Source organism: Hippopotamus amphibius, chromosome 2 (genome assembly GCF_030028045.1).
Source record: "Hippopotamus amphibius kiboko isolate mHipAmp2 chromosome 2, mHipAmp2.hap2, whole genome shotgun sequence".
In the NCBI taxonomy this organism is placed as follows: domain Eukaryota; kingdom Metazoa; phylum Chordata; class Mammalia; order Artiodactyla; family Hippopotamidae; genus Hippopotamus; species Hippopotamus amphibius.
The window spans coordinates 186,319,309-186,337,186 of record NC_080187.1 but is presented as its reverse complement, the minus strand read 5'-3'; the positions used below and the strand labels follow the sequence as shown (position 1 = coordinate 186,337,186).

Here is a 17,878-nt window from a genome sequence, read left to right as displayed (position 1 = left end):
AGAGAATTTTAGTGGGAGCCAGTAATGTTGAAATATATTCACAATGTAATATTCAAAATATCCAAGATACAATCCACAATTACTCAAGGTACAGAGAACCAGGAGAATCTGACCAACTCTCGAGGAAAAAACAATCAGCCAAGGGCCAATCCTGAGGTGTTTTAATGTTAAACTTTTCAGGCAAAAAAGTATAAAGCAGTTTTATAATCATGAAACACGAAGTAAAGGTGAACACTCATGAAATGATGGAAAGATAGGAGTTCTCAGCAGGAAAAAATAGAAACTATAAAGAAGAACCAAATAGAGATAACAGAATTGGAAAAAAAAATACTATATAAAATAAAAAATTAACTGAATGGGCTCAGTAGTAGAATGGAGGTGTTGAGATGAGTCAGTGAATTTGAAATTAGATCGGGGAAATTATACACTGGAGACTAGACAGAAAAGTAATGGAGAAAATAACTAGCCTTAGGGACATATGGAACCTTTTTTTGTTCCCTTTAACCCAGCATTTGTGTCATTGAAGTCCTGAAAAGAAAAAGGATGGTACAGAAAAAAATATGTGAAGAAATAATAGCTGGAAATTTTCCAAATTTGGTGAAAGGCTTACATTTGTAGATTTAAGAAGCTCAGTGAACCTCAAACAGATAAAGTTAAAAATATACCTAGATAGGTCATACCCAAACTGCTGAATACCAAAGTTGAAGAAAAGAGTCTCAAGAGCCACCAGAAAAAAACGACTCATTTCACAGATAGAAATAACACTTCTAATTTGATGAGGAAGTGGAGCCACAGAGAGGTTTAGTATTCACCCAAGGTCATAGTAACAGTCACTGGCAGAGGTGGGATTCAAACCCAAGCAGCTTGGCTCCAGACCCTTTGCTCTTGCTAATGTATGCTGCCTTACTAAAAGAATGCTGTGCACTCATTAAAAATAGAAATATAAAGGGGCAGTTACCGATGTGGAAGGCATTTATGATCCATTAGTGAAAAAGCGAGATACAGATGTTGTTGTCCAGTAACAACTAGAGATGTCCATTTTTAAGAAAATCTACATGTATAACATTTATATGGAGAACAGAAGAATATCACCTGAATGCTATCTGGTTATCTGAGTGGAGAAATTTTGAATGATTATTTATTGCTTGTTAGCATTTCCTAAGTTTTCTAAAATGATTGTATATAACATACAAAAGCTAGAAAAGTGTGTGTCAGGCTAAACTCCCATGATTTTTCTTTCTTTTTCCTTTCAATTTATAAGAAGAAAACACAACATTTCCCCTCTTACTTGATCAAGGAATGGGTGATTCCACTTTGGAGTTCTGTTCTATCCTGAATTTTGGAGTTCAGCCTTCGTAAGTATCTAAACAAGAGAAGTTTGTAAATGGTTGGGAAAATAAGAGTGAAGAACAATTCTTCCTTCTTTCCTTCCTGTTTTATTTGTAAAATTGTTTTCTTTATCCCATTTTTATTTTGTTCCTTTCTCCCTAGAGTTTTATTTGTACTAATGAAATGAAGTGGTTTGAGATATGAGAGTAATTAGGCTGAACCGTGCCTATAATTAACTATTTTTGACCAACAAAAACACTATTTTTATAGAGTCCAACCTATGAGAAGAGCAGGATTTAACAGACTTAAGTTAAAGTCACATCTGACTTGCTCTGTGACTTCTGAAGAGTCTCAGGTTGCCCCACCCCCACCGCAGTTCATTTTCTTGTTTGTAAGATTGAGACAGTGGTCTCCTAACTTACCTCATAAGGTTAATAGAAGGATATTTATGTAAAGACAACTTGAAAAATATAATTTATCCAAATCACATTATTATTATTTTTTTAAGCTCTTTATTGGAATATAATTGCTTTACACTCTTGTACCAGTTTTTGAGGTACACCAAAGTGAATCAGCTGTACTTAGACGTGTATCCCCATATTCCCTCCCTCCCGCGACTCCCTTCCTCCCTCCCTGTCCTGGCATCACCCATCATCAAGTTGATCTCCCTTTGTTCTACAGCAACTTCCCACTAGCTATCTATTTTACAGTTGGTAGTGTAAATATGTCTATGCTGCTCTCTCATGTTGGGACGAAGTCAGATATTATTATTTAATAAATATTATCTGAGGTACTTTTTTCTAGTTGTGATCCTTGTTTACATTATGTATCCCATTGCTACTGAAAATACTTGTTACTTGTTACAGATAGAAGTTCAGGAAACCAAAATTATCCTTGCTAGTGCATGTATTATTATTATTATTACTTACACACACACACACACACACACACACACACACACCCTATCAGCACAGAAGTACTTTTTGGTCCCTTTTCTATATACTAAAACGTACGTCAGATCTGTTTCCTCTGAGTTTTAGTCCTCTCACCAGTCTGTTCCGTAATTTGGACCTGGACCTTTTCTGCTGTGTTCATTTACTGCATCTTTTACAAGAAGTCATCTGGGTCATTACCATTTTGTTGGAGACATTTTTCTACCTATAGTAGTTATAATTCTGCTTTTCCCATTTTTTCTCAATGAATAAATCTTCTTCAGCTGCTTTTATCTCTAGTTTGACAAAGAGCAATTTACTTTGTCAAAACGAGTTCAGTTCTTGCTTCAGTACCTAATTGGACTTCTCAGTAGGTAGCCTGTTTTACTAAACCATTATATCAGTATAAATTTTTCTTGTTTTATTTTTAGGATAAAATATTCTAATAGCATCAAGGAAATGGTCCTTCTCTTTGCCACAACAATTTATAGAATCGGATTGAAAGTGCCTCCTGATGAAACGGATGCTCGAATCCCCATGATGACCTGGAGCACATGTGCTTTCACTATCCAGGCAATTGGTAAAGCCTATAAGAGAACTGGTTTGGAGCTTTATAGAAACAGAATTAACATTGATTGACCAAAAATTATTCCCTTTTTTCCCTGATGGCCTGGAATACTTTGACTTGTATTAAGGACTCTTGGTATATCAGTAGATTAAGTGACATGATACCATTTAGTCTAAGAATATTTTGTATTGATCTCTTTTAATTACAAAATTGGGAATATGCAACATAAACTAAAAATACTTCAAAGGGACAGCATGAAGCAAGCTGTATTCGAAAGGTAGCAGAGTTACAATGCTGGAAGATCGAGAGAAAAAGGAAGAAGAATCAAGCCAGAAATGTCCAGAAATTTTTCTTTTACACTTTTAGAGAAAAAGAGAGGTAAATCAAAGTCATCTAAAAAATTACTAGGAAAGAGAAAGGAAGACTGAGGTGGTCAGGAGAGAGAGATTAGCAAAAAGAAACTTACTAAGTCTGAAGGGAAGCCTACTGTCAAATTCTCTGCCATGTTGAAAGCTTCTTAGAGAAAAGTGTAGCTATCAAATCAAGAGGTTGTATACCTTAAATTTACACAGTGTTATATCTCATTAAAGCTGGGGGAAGTGAAGCAGTGAAGAATTGCTTAGATTTTTAAATGAGTTTATTTGCTCATTACAGTCACAATATAGGGTACTACATGAAAAAAGAATTTAAGAACTGTAGTTTCTTTCATGTCATCTTTATCCAAGCCAGTTTTAGACTCATTTTCCTCTTTTTTTTTTTTTTTTTTTGTGGTTGTATTTAGTGGTTCTACCACATTTTCTTCATTTAAATACAGTTTTGTAATAAGACAGTATTTCATGATTTGAGTTAAATAGCATGAAGCCACTTCTTTCACAGAGCCTTCCTGCATACCAGCATCAGTCTGTGTGAGCAGATTTTAGGAGTCATTTCCAAACCTTTCAGACTTAAATTGTGGGTAAAAAATAAATACATAGGTTTATATTTACTATGATTAAATAAAGTGGAAAAAAAAGGAAAAGAGAGGTTTAAGTAGAATCTGAACAATTTGATATGAAATGTAAAGCATTCCTTTGGAGTCATGATCTACTAAATACCTTTAGATTTCCAATGAAGCTATTTTACACTTTATTATTTTGGGAACACAAGCATTAGGAGTTGGAAATTTATATTTAGGCATTGAATATTTTAAAAAGTGACAGTTTTGTCATAAAATATGAGAAATTCATTGGAGGATAGGAAATGAATCTTCATATGTGTTTCCGTAACATAGTAATTGGAATCTATTTAATAGAGTGTTATATTGTTTTCACTATAGGGCTTTTTCCATCCAGTGAATACAATGCTATTTCTGAACCCATGTTTTTTGGTATTTTCAATTTCATCTTCTTTTATCCTATAAATCTAGTTCTTTTTAAATAGTGCCTGAAAGAGCAATAAGATTACTTACCTCTGTCTTATGTATTATTTTTTAACAAAATACGTGTGACTGTATTAAAAAGTTGCTCATTTAAAAATAAGTAAAGACAGAGAAAGACAAATACCATATGTTTTTAGTTATATGTGCTATCTAAAATATAAAACAAATGAACAAATATAGCAAAACAGAGTCACAGATACAAAGGACAAAATAGTGGTTACCAGAGGAGAGAGGGGTAGGGGTAGGGGCAAAATAGGTGAAGGAGATTAAGAGGTACAAACTACTAGGTATAAAATAAATGTTACAAGGAAGTAGTTTAAAGCACAAGAATATAGTCAATATTTTATAACAACTTTGTATGGAGTATAATCCTTAAAAATATCAAATTACTATACACCTGAACCTAAGATAATGTTGTAAGTCAACATCAATTAAAAAAAATTTTTTTTTTGCATTGGAGGGATGTTAAAAAGGAGGATAAATGAACCAGAATGCCTTGTTTTTCCCAAATATTCTTTATAGATTGCTGCAGGGACTTTATTATTTATAGTAACAATTTGTGAATGATCTACATTTGCCTGTGTAGTATTCTCTCACTCAAAAATTTGGAAACTTTGGGGACTTCCCTGGTGGTCCAGTGGTTAAGACTCTGAGCTCCCAATGCAGGGGGCCTGGGTTCAATCCCTGATTGGGGAACTATTTCCCACATGCCACAACTAAAAGAGCACGTGTGCGACAACAAAGATACTGCGTACTGAAACTAAGACCCAGTGCAGCCAAATAAATAAATATTAAAAAAAAATTTTTTTTTGAAAATTTTAGCATAGACTTCAACATGAAGTTTTGTGGGGGAGAAGTGCAAAGTATCTGGTCAAAAATAGAGTTAAAGAACATCTGATAGACAGAAACCAAGTATACAATTGTAGAAGTATGCAGAATTTATTATTTTTGTTCTTCTTACTCTTTGAGAAAACCTCTTGGGAGATGAAGGGAAACCTTTGTTTGGAGCACTTCAAAATAGACAGGTATGTATATTCCAGCAGGGTACATGTAGCTCATGGTATGCTTTTTTAAGGAGTCCACAGTAAATTTATCATTTTAAAAATCTTTATTCATTCCTTTTCCTGTAAAAATTAGCAGAATTCTGTAAAAAAAAAAAAAAAATAGCTACTTCAGTCTTATAGGAGACTGAAAGGCCAACATTGTACACTTTGGAGAGTTGGTTCATTCTTGGTGGGTAAAGGTAATTCACAGAAAGATTTCTGATGATACTTGGTTACTTTTTATCCCCTTCTTTGTTTGTTTCCAAATCGGAACCCTGGTGTCTCCTACATTTTTCCTTCTCATTAATTTTGCACCATCATGTAACATGAAGTATTAATGCTGGCTTAGCTCTAGATACATCATCATACTGAATTCAAGAAAAACTAAGCCATGACTCCTTGATGGGCAGATCCTGACTCCACATAACTATACTCCTGCCTCAGGCCCAAGCCTCATAACACTGGGGATTCTGAAAAACAGTACTGAAGAAATGTGCTCATTAGTCCTGTGAAAATAAACTAGGCAACTGAGGATTCCCTAGACCAGCCACCTCCTAGCCATTTCTCTCTTATTTTCTGACAGCTGGCACAGGGGACTTGGAGTCCATGATGTGCTTCCCTATAGTTCCCAACTTCGTCTGGGAAGCAGAAGATCTGTTCCCTGAATTCAGAGATTTTCTGTCATCATTTTAGAATTTCTATAAATATGTTTATTTGCACAGGCCTCAATAGAATAATTTGGGCCAGACATTTAAGAGAATTACTCTGGGGAAAATGAGTACTTAAATAAGAATTGAGGTGGTTATATCTTTAATATCTTTGTCATGGGAGAATCTATTAAAAAATTCGGTGAAGTCATAAAACTTTTTAGAAGTCTTAAAAATATTGTGACTTAATTTGTAAGAATGTAAGTCTGTACTGATTCTTGCAGACCGGGATTGGTTTTTACAGTGAATGACTTAGGTTTTTCATTTTCCCTTATTTTTTTTATCTTCTCTCTTACAATCTAGCATAATGGTCTGAAAGCATTAATGCAGTTTGCTATTGCACAAAGGATTACCTGTTCACAGGTCCTGATACAGAAACATCTGATCCGTCTTCTATCAGGTAGAGTCTTCTCTGAATTATTATTATTATGTTATTTACATGTCTTTTCCCATTGCATTTTTGTCTGTGTATTTTATTAAGAAATAACACACTGCACTTATTTTGGACACTCATTACTACAGCCTTACAAAAGAAAAAAGAAAAAGAAAACAAAACACTTGGCTGCTCCTGTAATACCTGCAATCTTATTTTTAAAACCAAGTGTTCTCCAAATGTTGTCAACTTGTATCCCTTATACCCACCTAAGGGCTTTTTTGAACCAACATTGACAATCACTAACGTCCTTGTATCTCAGTCTGGTTAGAAAAGGGAGCAGTGATGGTGGATAGATCATTTAGAAATATGTTTAGTTTTGCTGGTGTATATCAAAGTCATATAAAAATAATAGAAGTGCGAAGTGTGACAATCTCAGACTGTAGGTCCATGCATGCGCATTTCAGAGACAGGCTATAACAGCTGAGTGGGTTTGCTTTTTTTTTTAAGATTCTAACAAGCTAGAAATTAACTAAGCTCATATGGTACTCTCAATATAAAAATATAAAGAAGGATTAGAGGTTGTACAGTAGTAGAATGATTTGGCTTTCATTTTGGTTATCTGCATTTCCATTTAGATGTTTGTACTATAGGAGCTCTTTTGTACCTAAATAAGTCAGACTTAAAAAAGACTTTATAAGTCTTTTTGTTCGTAGGTTCAATATGTCACAGGTAATGAGGTTTAAGCTTGCACTTCCTAGGTATGTTTCTGTCAAATAAGAGAGTCATTCAGTCTTTTTAAGCTTTAAAGCCAGGCATAGTTTTTTTCTAGCTGATCTAACAGGCTTTTTTCCCCAAAATTGACCAGCTATTTTACCTTGAAAGTCTGTGGAAACAGATCACTTTCCTCCTTGTTGATTCCCACAAGCTTCTTAGGGAGCTCTTCCTGGGCAGCTGTCACTCTGATGACATGGGGGGGCGGGGGGCGGTCCATGGCTCCATCCAAAGCTGCCACCTAATTTTCACTAGAACTTCCACTTTACTAGCTGTTACATTTTCAAGTTTATTTCCAGCTATCTCCTGAGTTAACCTCATGCTAATAGGAATGTAATGTTAATGCTTTTCCCTAGCTACGCATTTAAATTTTTTCCCTTTTTTTTTTTTTTTTTTTTTTATAGTTGTGGCACATGGGCTTAGTTGCTCCATGGCATGTGGAATCTTCCCAGGGCAGCGCTCGAACCCGTGTCCCCTGCATTGGCAGGCGGATTCTTTACCACTGCGCCACCTAGGAAGTCCAATTTTTTCCCTTTTTTCATTTACTTTTTCTCTTATTGGTCAGTTGCACAGGCCCAGAATTTTGCATGTGTTACACGTGCTTCTTGTTCTTAGGACCTCTTCGTATTAACAGTTTAGCTTTTTCACATAATAATATTGTGGTTTTGTTTTTTAATTTCTGGTATCTCTTTTCATTTCAGTTATAATTTCGATATAACCTTGTTTTACCAGCACTTCCAAATAGTCTCCCTGCTTTTACATTCATCACACATTATGGGATTTATAATGTTTAAAACACCTCAAAATAAGCACCAAACAAGGAGACTATTTAACATCAATCAGAGATGGCAGAAACTGAAATAATAGTGCGTAATCTCTAATTGGCAGTAACTAATAGAATTCTTATGCTTTTGCTCTGTATTGTAGCTTTGTGCCTTTATATAAAAGTTTGTTATGTGAAAATTTATTAGCAGCAACATATTTGCAAGGTGTAAGGGCTATAAACTCTGTATGGGGGTGTAAGATATGGTCCCTGCTATTGTAAGGCTTATGATTGAATTAAAGAAGCAAAACCTCTGAAAACTCATAAAGTAGCCAAATGCCAGATGTATGGTTAAAAACATGTACTTCAAAAATTGAGACAGGAAGAGATCACCATGGGGTTCTGCTGTTTTTTCCCTCTAACAGGATCTGTAAAGATAAGTTGAGAGGAACAGAGACAGCATTCTGAGCCCAGGGCACAATTTGAACCGAGATTGAGGAGGTAGGAAAGCATGTGGTATGTTCAGATAGACAAGTCTGGTAGGAGTAGTGGCACGTATAGATAGATGGAGAAGTATGAAGTTGTTTTGTTAAAAATCGAGGGTCTTAAATGCCCCAATGAGAAGTTTGAACTTTGTTCTTTAGGATATTGGGAATTTTTGAAACATTTTGAGCAATAGTATTTTAAGGTTAATTTGATATTGTATAGGTTGGATTGCAAAAAGGAAAAATTAGAGGTAACATGTATCTGCATGTAGTAGCATAAATTAGGGAGGGAATTGGGATGGGTGGAGGCAAGATTTTGAATTAAAATGAGTAACTAGATTATTGAGAGAAATAGGAAAGTCCGCAATAGAGAGTGGTTTTGTGTGAAAGGTGGTGAATATTGTTTTAACATGTTGATTCTGCAGTAGCAAAGGACATACAAAGCTCACTGCCATGTATGTGCCAGGCATTGTACCAGGATCTTTTTATAGAATCATGTCTTCTAACTACTATTCTTCAAGGAGATTATCATTTTTCCCAGTTTAGAGATGAAGAAACTGAGGTGCAGAGAAGTTATGTGCCTTAACCAAGGTCATAAAACCAGTAAGAGGCAGAACTCATATTTGAACGCAAGCCTGACCATAAAACCTATGCTTTTCCTACTACTCACATAAGTTTTGCTGAGATATTTAATTTAGTATAAATGGAAGATTTTACTGATAGATGAAATGAAAATATGCATGCAAAAAATTAACTTCTGATTTCAGAGGACTTTTAAAATAAATAGATTTAGCAGCCAGAAAAAAAAAAAGTTTCATAGCTGTCTGTAAGAAAAATTTGATATTAGAAAGGGTATTCTGCTGACTGAAAAGGTGATAAAATTGAGGACAAGGGATTAGGAGCTATTAAAATGTCCTGGAAGCAAAACATTGTGTAACATTGAGAAGAAAATAAGGTAGGTAGTGTTGGTAGTGTCATATACATGTTAACTGATGTATCAGAAGTATTACTGAAAAAGAACAGGTAGCTAGTTAATGGCAGAGCCCTGTGGTCACTTTAGCTTGTTTTATAAAGCCAATATTAATAGTGTTTATAGTGGTTACTGTATGCCAAGCTCAAGATAAGTACTTTTAATGCACATGCAGAAGTTGAGTACCTGGCTTATGACAAATAGGCACAGGAAGTACTGGATTCCATTTCTGTCTGACTCCAAAGCCCATGCTCTTCACTTTTATGGTTGTGTTTAGAATATTTGGGGGTTAAGAAATTGACCTAGTCTGAAAAGAGTCTTCTTTCCCTCATTTTAAATAAATAATAGCTTTATTGAAATGTAATCAATTCCCTCATTTTTATATATACAGAACCCTTACTGTTTTGAATTCTTGATTTCACTTCCTTGTCACTCTTCCCCTAATTTCTGAATTTAGAGACTGATCAAATCAGAAGGACAAAGTTTTTGAGCTGTCTGCATTTCCTTCCATTCATCAGTTCATACAAACCATTATCTAACTTTGTTCAGGAGGATCCTCTTCATCCTCCTTTCACTTACACTGCTTTGCATGCTCTCCCTGCTCCCCAGCCCCAAATTTGTTCACATATTTTATGTATCAGAACATTTAGAAAGGTGTAGTTGGGGGAAAAGTGGTGGGGAACATTGTATCAAAGTAATTCTTTTTCATTCAGCAAATACATATTGAACAATTCCTTTTTTCAATCATCCTAGTTTATTTACCCTTTCCCCCTATGTCTTATCTTTCAACCACTAAATTGCATCCAGGGCTTTTTAGAGAGCCTTTTCTCAGTTTAGTTTAATTATGGTTGCCATATCTTAAAGGTGTGACGTACCAGTTTATTAGTTTTTGTACTATAACCCTGTTAAATTTTTTTTTAGATGTTTATATCTTGCATTATATTTAACTACATTGCTATATGATTAACTGAATTACATTAAAAGGTTTTTTTGTTTTTTTGTTTTTCAGTTGTTCTTCCTAACCTAAAATCAGAACCTACACCTTGCCTTCTATCCGTAGATCTATTTCACGTTTTGGTAAGTTTTCAGTAAATTTCTTTAAGTCATTCAAGCTTATAATTTCATGTGTTTTCCTCAAATTTATGCTCTTCATTCAAGATTATAAATTATTGATATTCAAAGTTTAGTCTCTTTTGTCCATTTCCTTTACAAATATAGATTTGACTGAGACCATCAAAATCACTTTAAAAATGAAACCACATTTACCCTTTACTTTGTAATAGGTCTTATTCGAGTTGATTATATTTAGTTAGTATCTATACCAGCAAACTTTTTCTAATAATGTATTTTCCCCCTTTCCCTTTTTCTCAACTTGTTTACATTATAAGCAGTGAATGATGGTGTGAGCTGTCTTAAAACCATTAATTATTTGTGATAGGGACCAGGCCATGGGCGCATTTAGGCTTCCCCCCAAACACCTGTGGTTGGGTGGCAACTGTTTTATGAGTTTCTTGCACAGCTTTTCCATCCTTGTGATGATTTCATTCCTTCAAAATGAGTTCTCTAGAGAAAGCCGGGGTAAGGTTTGGGAGCATGGAGTTTGTGGATGCAGGGTTAGCCAGTATCCTCTACCCAGTGGTTGTCACTCCTGTCTTTTGGACTCTCTTGGGGGAACCTTGAAAAGAATGCTGGTAAATGAGCCCCAGCCCCTGAGATTATGATCTGATTGGACTGGGGTGTGGCCTGTGTATCAGTGTTACTTTAAGAGCTCCCCAAGTGATTGCAGTGTTGAATCTTCTAAAACCACGGGGTTGAGACCACTACCTAGAGCTAGACTAAGCAGACCCAGCAAAGGGGTAAATCTGTTTGGTGATGACATTTGTCCTCTATTTATGGTATATTCTAAAATATCCTATTGAATAATTGGGGAAAATACAGTAGTTATTTAAAAAAACGCAAAAATAGTGCAGGATCTAGTGTTCTTTAACTTGTGTTGGTCTTTGTTGTTACCCATGTTTATGTCCATTTTCTCTCATAGGTGGGTACTGTGTTAGCATTCCCATCCTTGTATTGGGATGACACTGCTGATCTGCAGCCTTCATCAGTTAGTTCTTCCTATAACCACCTTTATCTCTTCCATTTGATCACCATGGCACACATGCTTCAGATACTTCTTACCATAGACACAGGTAAAGTTCCCATCCGTCGTTAACTGTAAATAACATTTGCCCATGACTTATTGGCAAAATTAATTATGCTTGTGATTAATCATATTATATATTCCTAAGTTCTATATTATGTTTCTTATTGAATGATCGTTCATTTGTTTCCTTACGGATGCTGTTTAAATGGAAAGGTAGAAGAACTGTGACAGGAATAATTAGCTAAACCGTTTGATTCTCTAACTTGTGGCTGCTCTCTAGGTATATAGGGAGACCATTTGCATCTGCTTTTCCCTTTTTCTTTTCAAATTTCCCAAACTCGAGGTTGGGGATTAGTCTCTCCAGGGTTGGTCCCTACCTAAATATTTTCAGCCTTTTGATAACCCTGTCTATGAAACATTCTTGATTCCTCCAGCTAGAATGATAGTATTTTGTTCATTTTATAGCATTTATCACATAGTGTCTTATTTTATAGTTATATCTTACTGTTGTTCCCTCCTTTCCCTGTTTCTCCTTTCTCCCTGCTCCTCCATCCCAACTGTAAATTTCTTGAATAGAGAACATTCAAATTTCAAAATCTTCCCTCATAAACTTCAAGTGTCTAGCAACTTTTGTTATACCCAATAAGAACTCAAAAAATATTTTTTGGACAAATGTTCATTTGAGGATACATGAGTAATATAACATCATGGAATTGAGATATAGTTGTCCTTTTAGATTCTAATCTTAATAGAAAGCAAAGTCAGGTTTTGAGTATCAGTGATCAATAAAGGCTGCTGAAAGTTCAAATAATGTAGAGGACAGATAATTAGAGTGACCTTAGAACAGTATCTAGCAAAATTACATATGCATTTAACTTTTGACCCACCAATCCCCCTGTTAGGAATCTACCCCAGATTCCTAGGCAAAAATATGAAAGGATATAAGCATAAGATTAGTCATTGTGGCATTATTTGGAATAGCTAAAAACTGGGAGATTGATTGAATAACGTATGGTATATCCCTATAATGAAATGCTGTGCAGCTATAAAATGGATTGAACAAGATGTATTGAAGAAGTGATCTCCAGGATATATTATTAAGTGAAAAAAGTAGGGTATAGAACAGTAGTATAATACCTTTGTGTAAGGTATTTTATGTATATTTATGCATATACATGCTTATACATATATTCATACTTGCTTATTTTTTAGATAAATGTAACAATAGAAGTAGAAACCAAAAACTAATTAAAGAGTTGCCTCTAGGACAAAGTAAAGAGTACAAGAATTTGAGCAAAGACTCTGTGAATATCTTTTTAATGTAGTTGATTTTAGAACCCCAATTATACGTAACCAAAAAAAAAAAATCTAAATGGCAAAAATAATTTTTTGACAGTTGAAAACAACACATGAACCTAACAAGTATATCAAGAAAATAATTGCTTAAGTGACTTTAAAAGACAGTACTTCAGCTGTACTTCCCTAGTAGGATATATTCTGATAATGGAAGAACTACAAACAAATATCTTAAATTGAACTCAATTAGTGATATCAGTAGTACTAATATTGTTGTTTTGAAATTATTTTAGGTAATTTTTAAACCAATTAAGTGATTGTGTTAATGTCTTTGGGAAACAAAATTTCAATATAAAAGGAAGACACACAAGAATCAGAAAAATTAAGTAAAAACCAAAAAATCTCCCAGTCAGAATCTCTGCACATTATTTTTTGGGTATCAAGAAACTGGTTGTAAGTTTATATGGAGAGGCAAAGGACTCAGAATAGCCAACTCAGTAATGAAGGAGAAGAACAAAGTCAGAGGACTGATACTACCTGACTTTAAGATTTACTAGAAAGCTACAGGAATCAAGACAATGTGGTATTGGTGAAAGAAGAGAAGAATGAATCAATGGAACAAAACAGAGAGCCGCAAAATAGACCCACATAAATATAGTCAACTGATCTTTGACGAAGGAGCAAAGACAAATGGAGGAAAGATAATCTTTTCAGCAAACGGTGCTGGAACAACTGGATATCCACATGCAAGACACAGACACAGATCTTACACCTTTCCCAGAAATTAACTAAAAATGGATTATAGACCTAAATGTAAAATACAAAACTATAAAACTCTTAGAAGATAACATAGGAGAAAACCTAGGTGACCTTGGGTATGCAGTGACTTTTTAGGTACAACACCAAAGGTACAATCCATGAAAGAAATGATTGATAAGCTGGACTTCATTACAGTTCAAAACTACTGCTCTGCAAAAGATTATTATCAAGAGAATAAGAAGATAAGCCACAAACTGGTTGAATGTATTTGCAAAAGATGCAGCTGATAAAGAATTGTTATCCAAAATGTACAAAGAGTTCGTAAGATTCAACAGGAAGAAAACAAACAACCTCATTAAAAATGGACCGAAGACCTGAACAGACACCTTGCCAAAGAAGATATCCAGATGGCAAATAAGTATATGAAAAGATGTTTAATATCTGGTGTCATTAGAAAATTACAAATTAAAACAACAAGATACTAGTATACATCTATTAGAATGGGCAAAATCCAAAACACTGACTAACACTGAGTACTGGCAAGGATGTGGAGCAACAGGAGCTCTCATTCGTTGCTGGTAGGAATGAAGTCCATACCACTTTGAAATACAGTTTGGCAGTTTCTTACAAAACTAAACATACTCCTACCATACAGTCCAGCAGTCATACTCCTTGGTACCTACCCAAATGAACTGAAAACCCATGTCCACATAAACCTGCACACATTTATAGAGCTTTGTTCATAATTGCCAAAACTTGGAAGCAGCCCATATGTCCTTGTGAATAAACTGTCGTACATCCACAAATGGACTGTTCTTCAGTGCTAAAAAGAAATGAGCTATCAAGCAATGAAAAGACATGGAGGAAGCTTAAATGCATATAACTAAGTGAAAGAAGCAAATTTGAAAAGGCTGCATACTATATGATTCCAACTATATGACATTCTGGAAAATGCAAAACTATGAATGAGATAGTAAAATGACCAGTGGTGATTGGCAAGGATTAGGGGAGAGAGAGGTGAATAGGCAGAATACAGAGGGTTTTTAGGGTTTATTTAATGAAACTATTCTGTGGGATACTATAATAATGGTTACATCTTATTATACATTTGTCAAAACCCATAGAATGTACAACACCAAGAATTATCTCTAATGTAAACTGTGGACTTTGGGTGATAATGATGTGTCAGTGTAGGTTTTAACAGATGTGCCAGTGCTGGTGAGTGGTACTGATAGTGGGAGAGATGGTAGGTGTTTGGGAACAGTAGGTATATGGGAAATCTGTGCTTTCCACTTAGTTTTGCTGTGAACCTAAAATTGCTTTAAAAAATAAAGTTTATTAATTTAAAAAGATCTTGTTGCATGGGTATGTGCATTTGTCAAAATTCATCGAATGGTGCATTTAATATTTGTGTATTTTATTGCATGTAAAAGTTACCTCAAACTGAAAAAAAAGTCATATACAAATATTGAACTCTTATGTTTAAATTGGAAATATCCGTATGAGTTCATGATATATTTTCCTTAAAAAAAAAAAGTGTGTTTCCTAAAGAAACCTTAATTGAAAAAAGAAAAGAACTGGCAGTATTCCAGGTAAGAGATTCAGGGTAATTTTAACTGTGGCCTTTCAGATGAATTAATGTATAAAAAATTTTTTTTAAAACAAGAGAGTACTACTCAAATGTGCTGTACCAATCCCTCACAGCAGACTGCAAGGTAGGCAGTTTTATCCCCATTTTAATATAATAAAGCTAAAGTTCAGGGAACTTCAGTGGCTTACACAGAATTTTAACTTAAGTGGGAGACTTGGGAGTTGCTGGAAAGGTTTAGGATGGTCCTCCTAAAGGTTAAGGATAGATTATGGAGGAAAATAACCCCACAAGGTTCTTTTCGTGTGTCTCTTTGCTTGAGCGAGAAGGCAGAACAGCAGTCTACTTTCCTTTCTAGAGGTTGAATTTCTACCTGCTAGCTAAGACTCCTAGGAACTCAGAGCAGGTAGATGACCACTGATTTATTTACCCTGTCATGTTATAATGAAGTAAATGTTTGTTAAACATCATATTTAGCAAGGCTGCGATTCTGCCCTATTTGTTTCTCTAGCTAACATACTGATAAACAAAGTTTATGTTTTAATATTCAGAATCAACAATTTAGACTGAGAACAAGGGAAAAAAACCTCAGTTGTGTTGACATTGCTTATTATCTTGGAACCATGAAATTGAAGTTTAGTTGATAAATTGAATAGCAAATTCATAGATTTATCTTCCAGAATTTCTTTTTCAGGCCTCCCCCTTGCACAGATTCAAGAAGAGAGTGAAGAGGCTCGTTCTGCATCTTCTTTCTTGGCAGAAGTTTCTCAGTATACGAGTGGGTGAGTAACAGTCCATTAGTCCAATCTATTTCAGTATTGTTTTTATAATTCCACATCTTTGTTCAGTGGTTTGGCAGTATAACTTTTGAACCATTTTAATTCCAGTTTTTAAAAATCGGTTAAAGGTTTTTGCAATAACAACAAGTAAAAGCTACCCATTCATTTGGTTCTGAGACTAAAACAAGTTTTGACACATCTTTACTCTTATAAACTGCTATGGGAACATAGGCAAAAGATGATAGAATTTTAACAATATGCAGCAGTTATAATTTAAATGAATGTAAAAAGTTGAAAATAGGTTGTCCTTTTAAAGCAATTCATACAGTTAATACACTTAACTACTTATAGGTTTTTTAAGGCAGTTGTGAGTAATATGTGAAGTATATTGGCAATGCAGAGGTTAAAACCAAAGTGCAGTAGAATGCTCTGCTGAGCTGTATCGGCTGCCAAGTTCCCCTCTTTGTTTTCATCTTCTTCATCAGTCAACTTTTTTTTTCTTTTTTTTTTTGGCACACGGGCTTAGTTGCTCCCCGGCATGTGGGATCTTCCTGGAGTAGGGATCGAACCCGTGTCCTTTGCATTGGCAGGCAGATTCTTAACCAGTGCGCCACCTAGGAAGCCCCAACTTTTTTTTTTTTAAGTACTGAATATATGTGCGTGTGTATTTATTTTTATGTTAATTGGCTTTATTTTTTAGAGCTGTTTTTTAGGTTTACAGAAAAGTTGAATAGAAAATACAAAGAGTTTCCATTTCCTCCCTCCCCCCACCAGTTTCTCTAGTATTGATGTCTTGCATTTGTGTGGTACATTTGTTAAGTTCATGAACCAGTATTGATACATTGTTATTAACTACAGTCCATAGTTCACATTAAGTTCACTCTTTGTGTTATAAGATTTATAGTATCATATAGCTTAGTTTCACTGCCCTGCAAAATCACCAATTTTAATACAGAAATCAGGAAAGTATTAATTTTTTTTCTTCAGCTAACTTAGCTGCTTTGGTTAGTTATTGATAAATATATTTGCTCCACATTACAAGGGTTAGGAAAAAGAAAAAAATAGTTCTTTGCCTTAAACATCTACTTCGTAAAATATGCAAGATTTGTGGTTTTCTTTAGGAAACTATTAGGAGATTTAAAAGACTGAAGCTATAGCTAGTTAAATATTTTGTTTTAAATGTTTAAAAATTAAATAGATAAAAAAATTGTTTAATGCCTAGTTATGTTTTTGAAAGGGGATGTGTTTACTATCTAGGTTTAGTCTCATCAGTATTCTGTTCTATTCTATTAGCTACATTGGGTGTGGTATTCCTGGCTGGTATTTATGGGTCTCATTGAAGAATGGCATCATCCCTTACCTTCGCTGTGCTGCATTGTTTTTCCACTATTTACTTGGAGTAACTCCACCTGAAGAACTATTTACCAGTAAGTAGGAAAATGAAATCATAGTTAAATAAGTGACTTTCTTTGATTACCTTCAACCTCAAGAATATAAGGTGAGAGCAGGCAAAACCACTTCTTCATTCCTTACTTCTTTCATCAGTGTTCATTCCAAACATGTGTGCCCCTGCCCTGGTGTAGGTGAAAGGTGAGGCCAGAAACCAGATTAGCCTCATAATCTGCAAAACCTATTCATGGCTCCTGTCTATGTACAGTTTTTATATTTGAGCTTACAAAATGCCTGCACACAGAGTGTAAAGGATAGGGTATACAAGAAATTAGAAAGATTGGTTGCCTTTAAGGGAAGAGAACTGTTTGGCTAGGTAGGAGGAAATTTTTTATTATTTACTCTGTTTCTTGAAATTTGAACATATGACTATCTATTATGAAAGAATTAAAATGCTGCTGGGCAAGGTGTGTTGTAATAAACTGAGGCCATGTTTATTTGAGTAACAGAATCATTTCCCTTGTCCTTTACTTGACTTAAATCTACATCAAAGTAGAGAAGGC

At 34.7% G+C, this 17,878-nt stretch overlaps 1 protein-coding gene across 9 annotated transcripts in view; it reads left to right on the top strand.

Annotated features, from left to right (window-relative positions):
• Positions 1–17,878, top strand: part of UBR1 (ubiquitin protein ligase E3 component n-recognin 1) — a 154,756-nt gene that overhangs the window by 116,585 nt on the left and 20,293 nt on the right. For 7 of the 9 annotated variants that reach the window (XR_009051332.1, XR_009051331.1, XM_057721872.1 and 4 more), the window contains 8 exons: positions 1,262–1,355; positions 2,693–2,841; positions 5,216–5,271; positions 6,300–6,396; positions 10,371–10,438; positions 11,400–11,550; positions 15,842–15,929; positions 17,220–17,353. Coding sequence is in view for 7 of the 9 variants with exons in the window: in XM_057721872.1 (XP_057577855.1) it covers positions 1,262–1,355; positions 2,693–2,841; positions 5,216–5,271; positions 6,300–6,396; positions 10,371–10,438; positions 11,400–11,550; positions 15,842–15,929; positions 17,220–17,353 (837 nt within the window). In the remaining 2 variants the exon portion in view is untranslated. The remainder of the gene's footprint in view (positions 1–1,261; positions 1,356–2,692; positions 2,842–5,215; positions 5,272–6,299; positions 6,397–10,370; positions 10,439–11,399; positions 11,551–15,841; positions 15,930–17,219; positions 17,354–17,878) is intronic. The other 2 variants (XM_057721874.1, XM_057721873.1) reach the window with 2 other exon arrangements.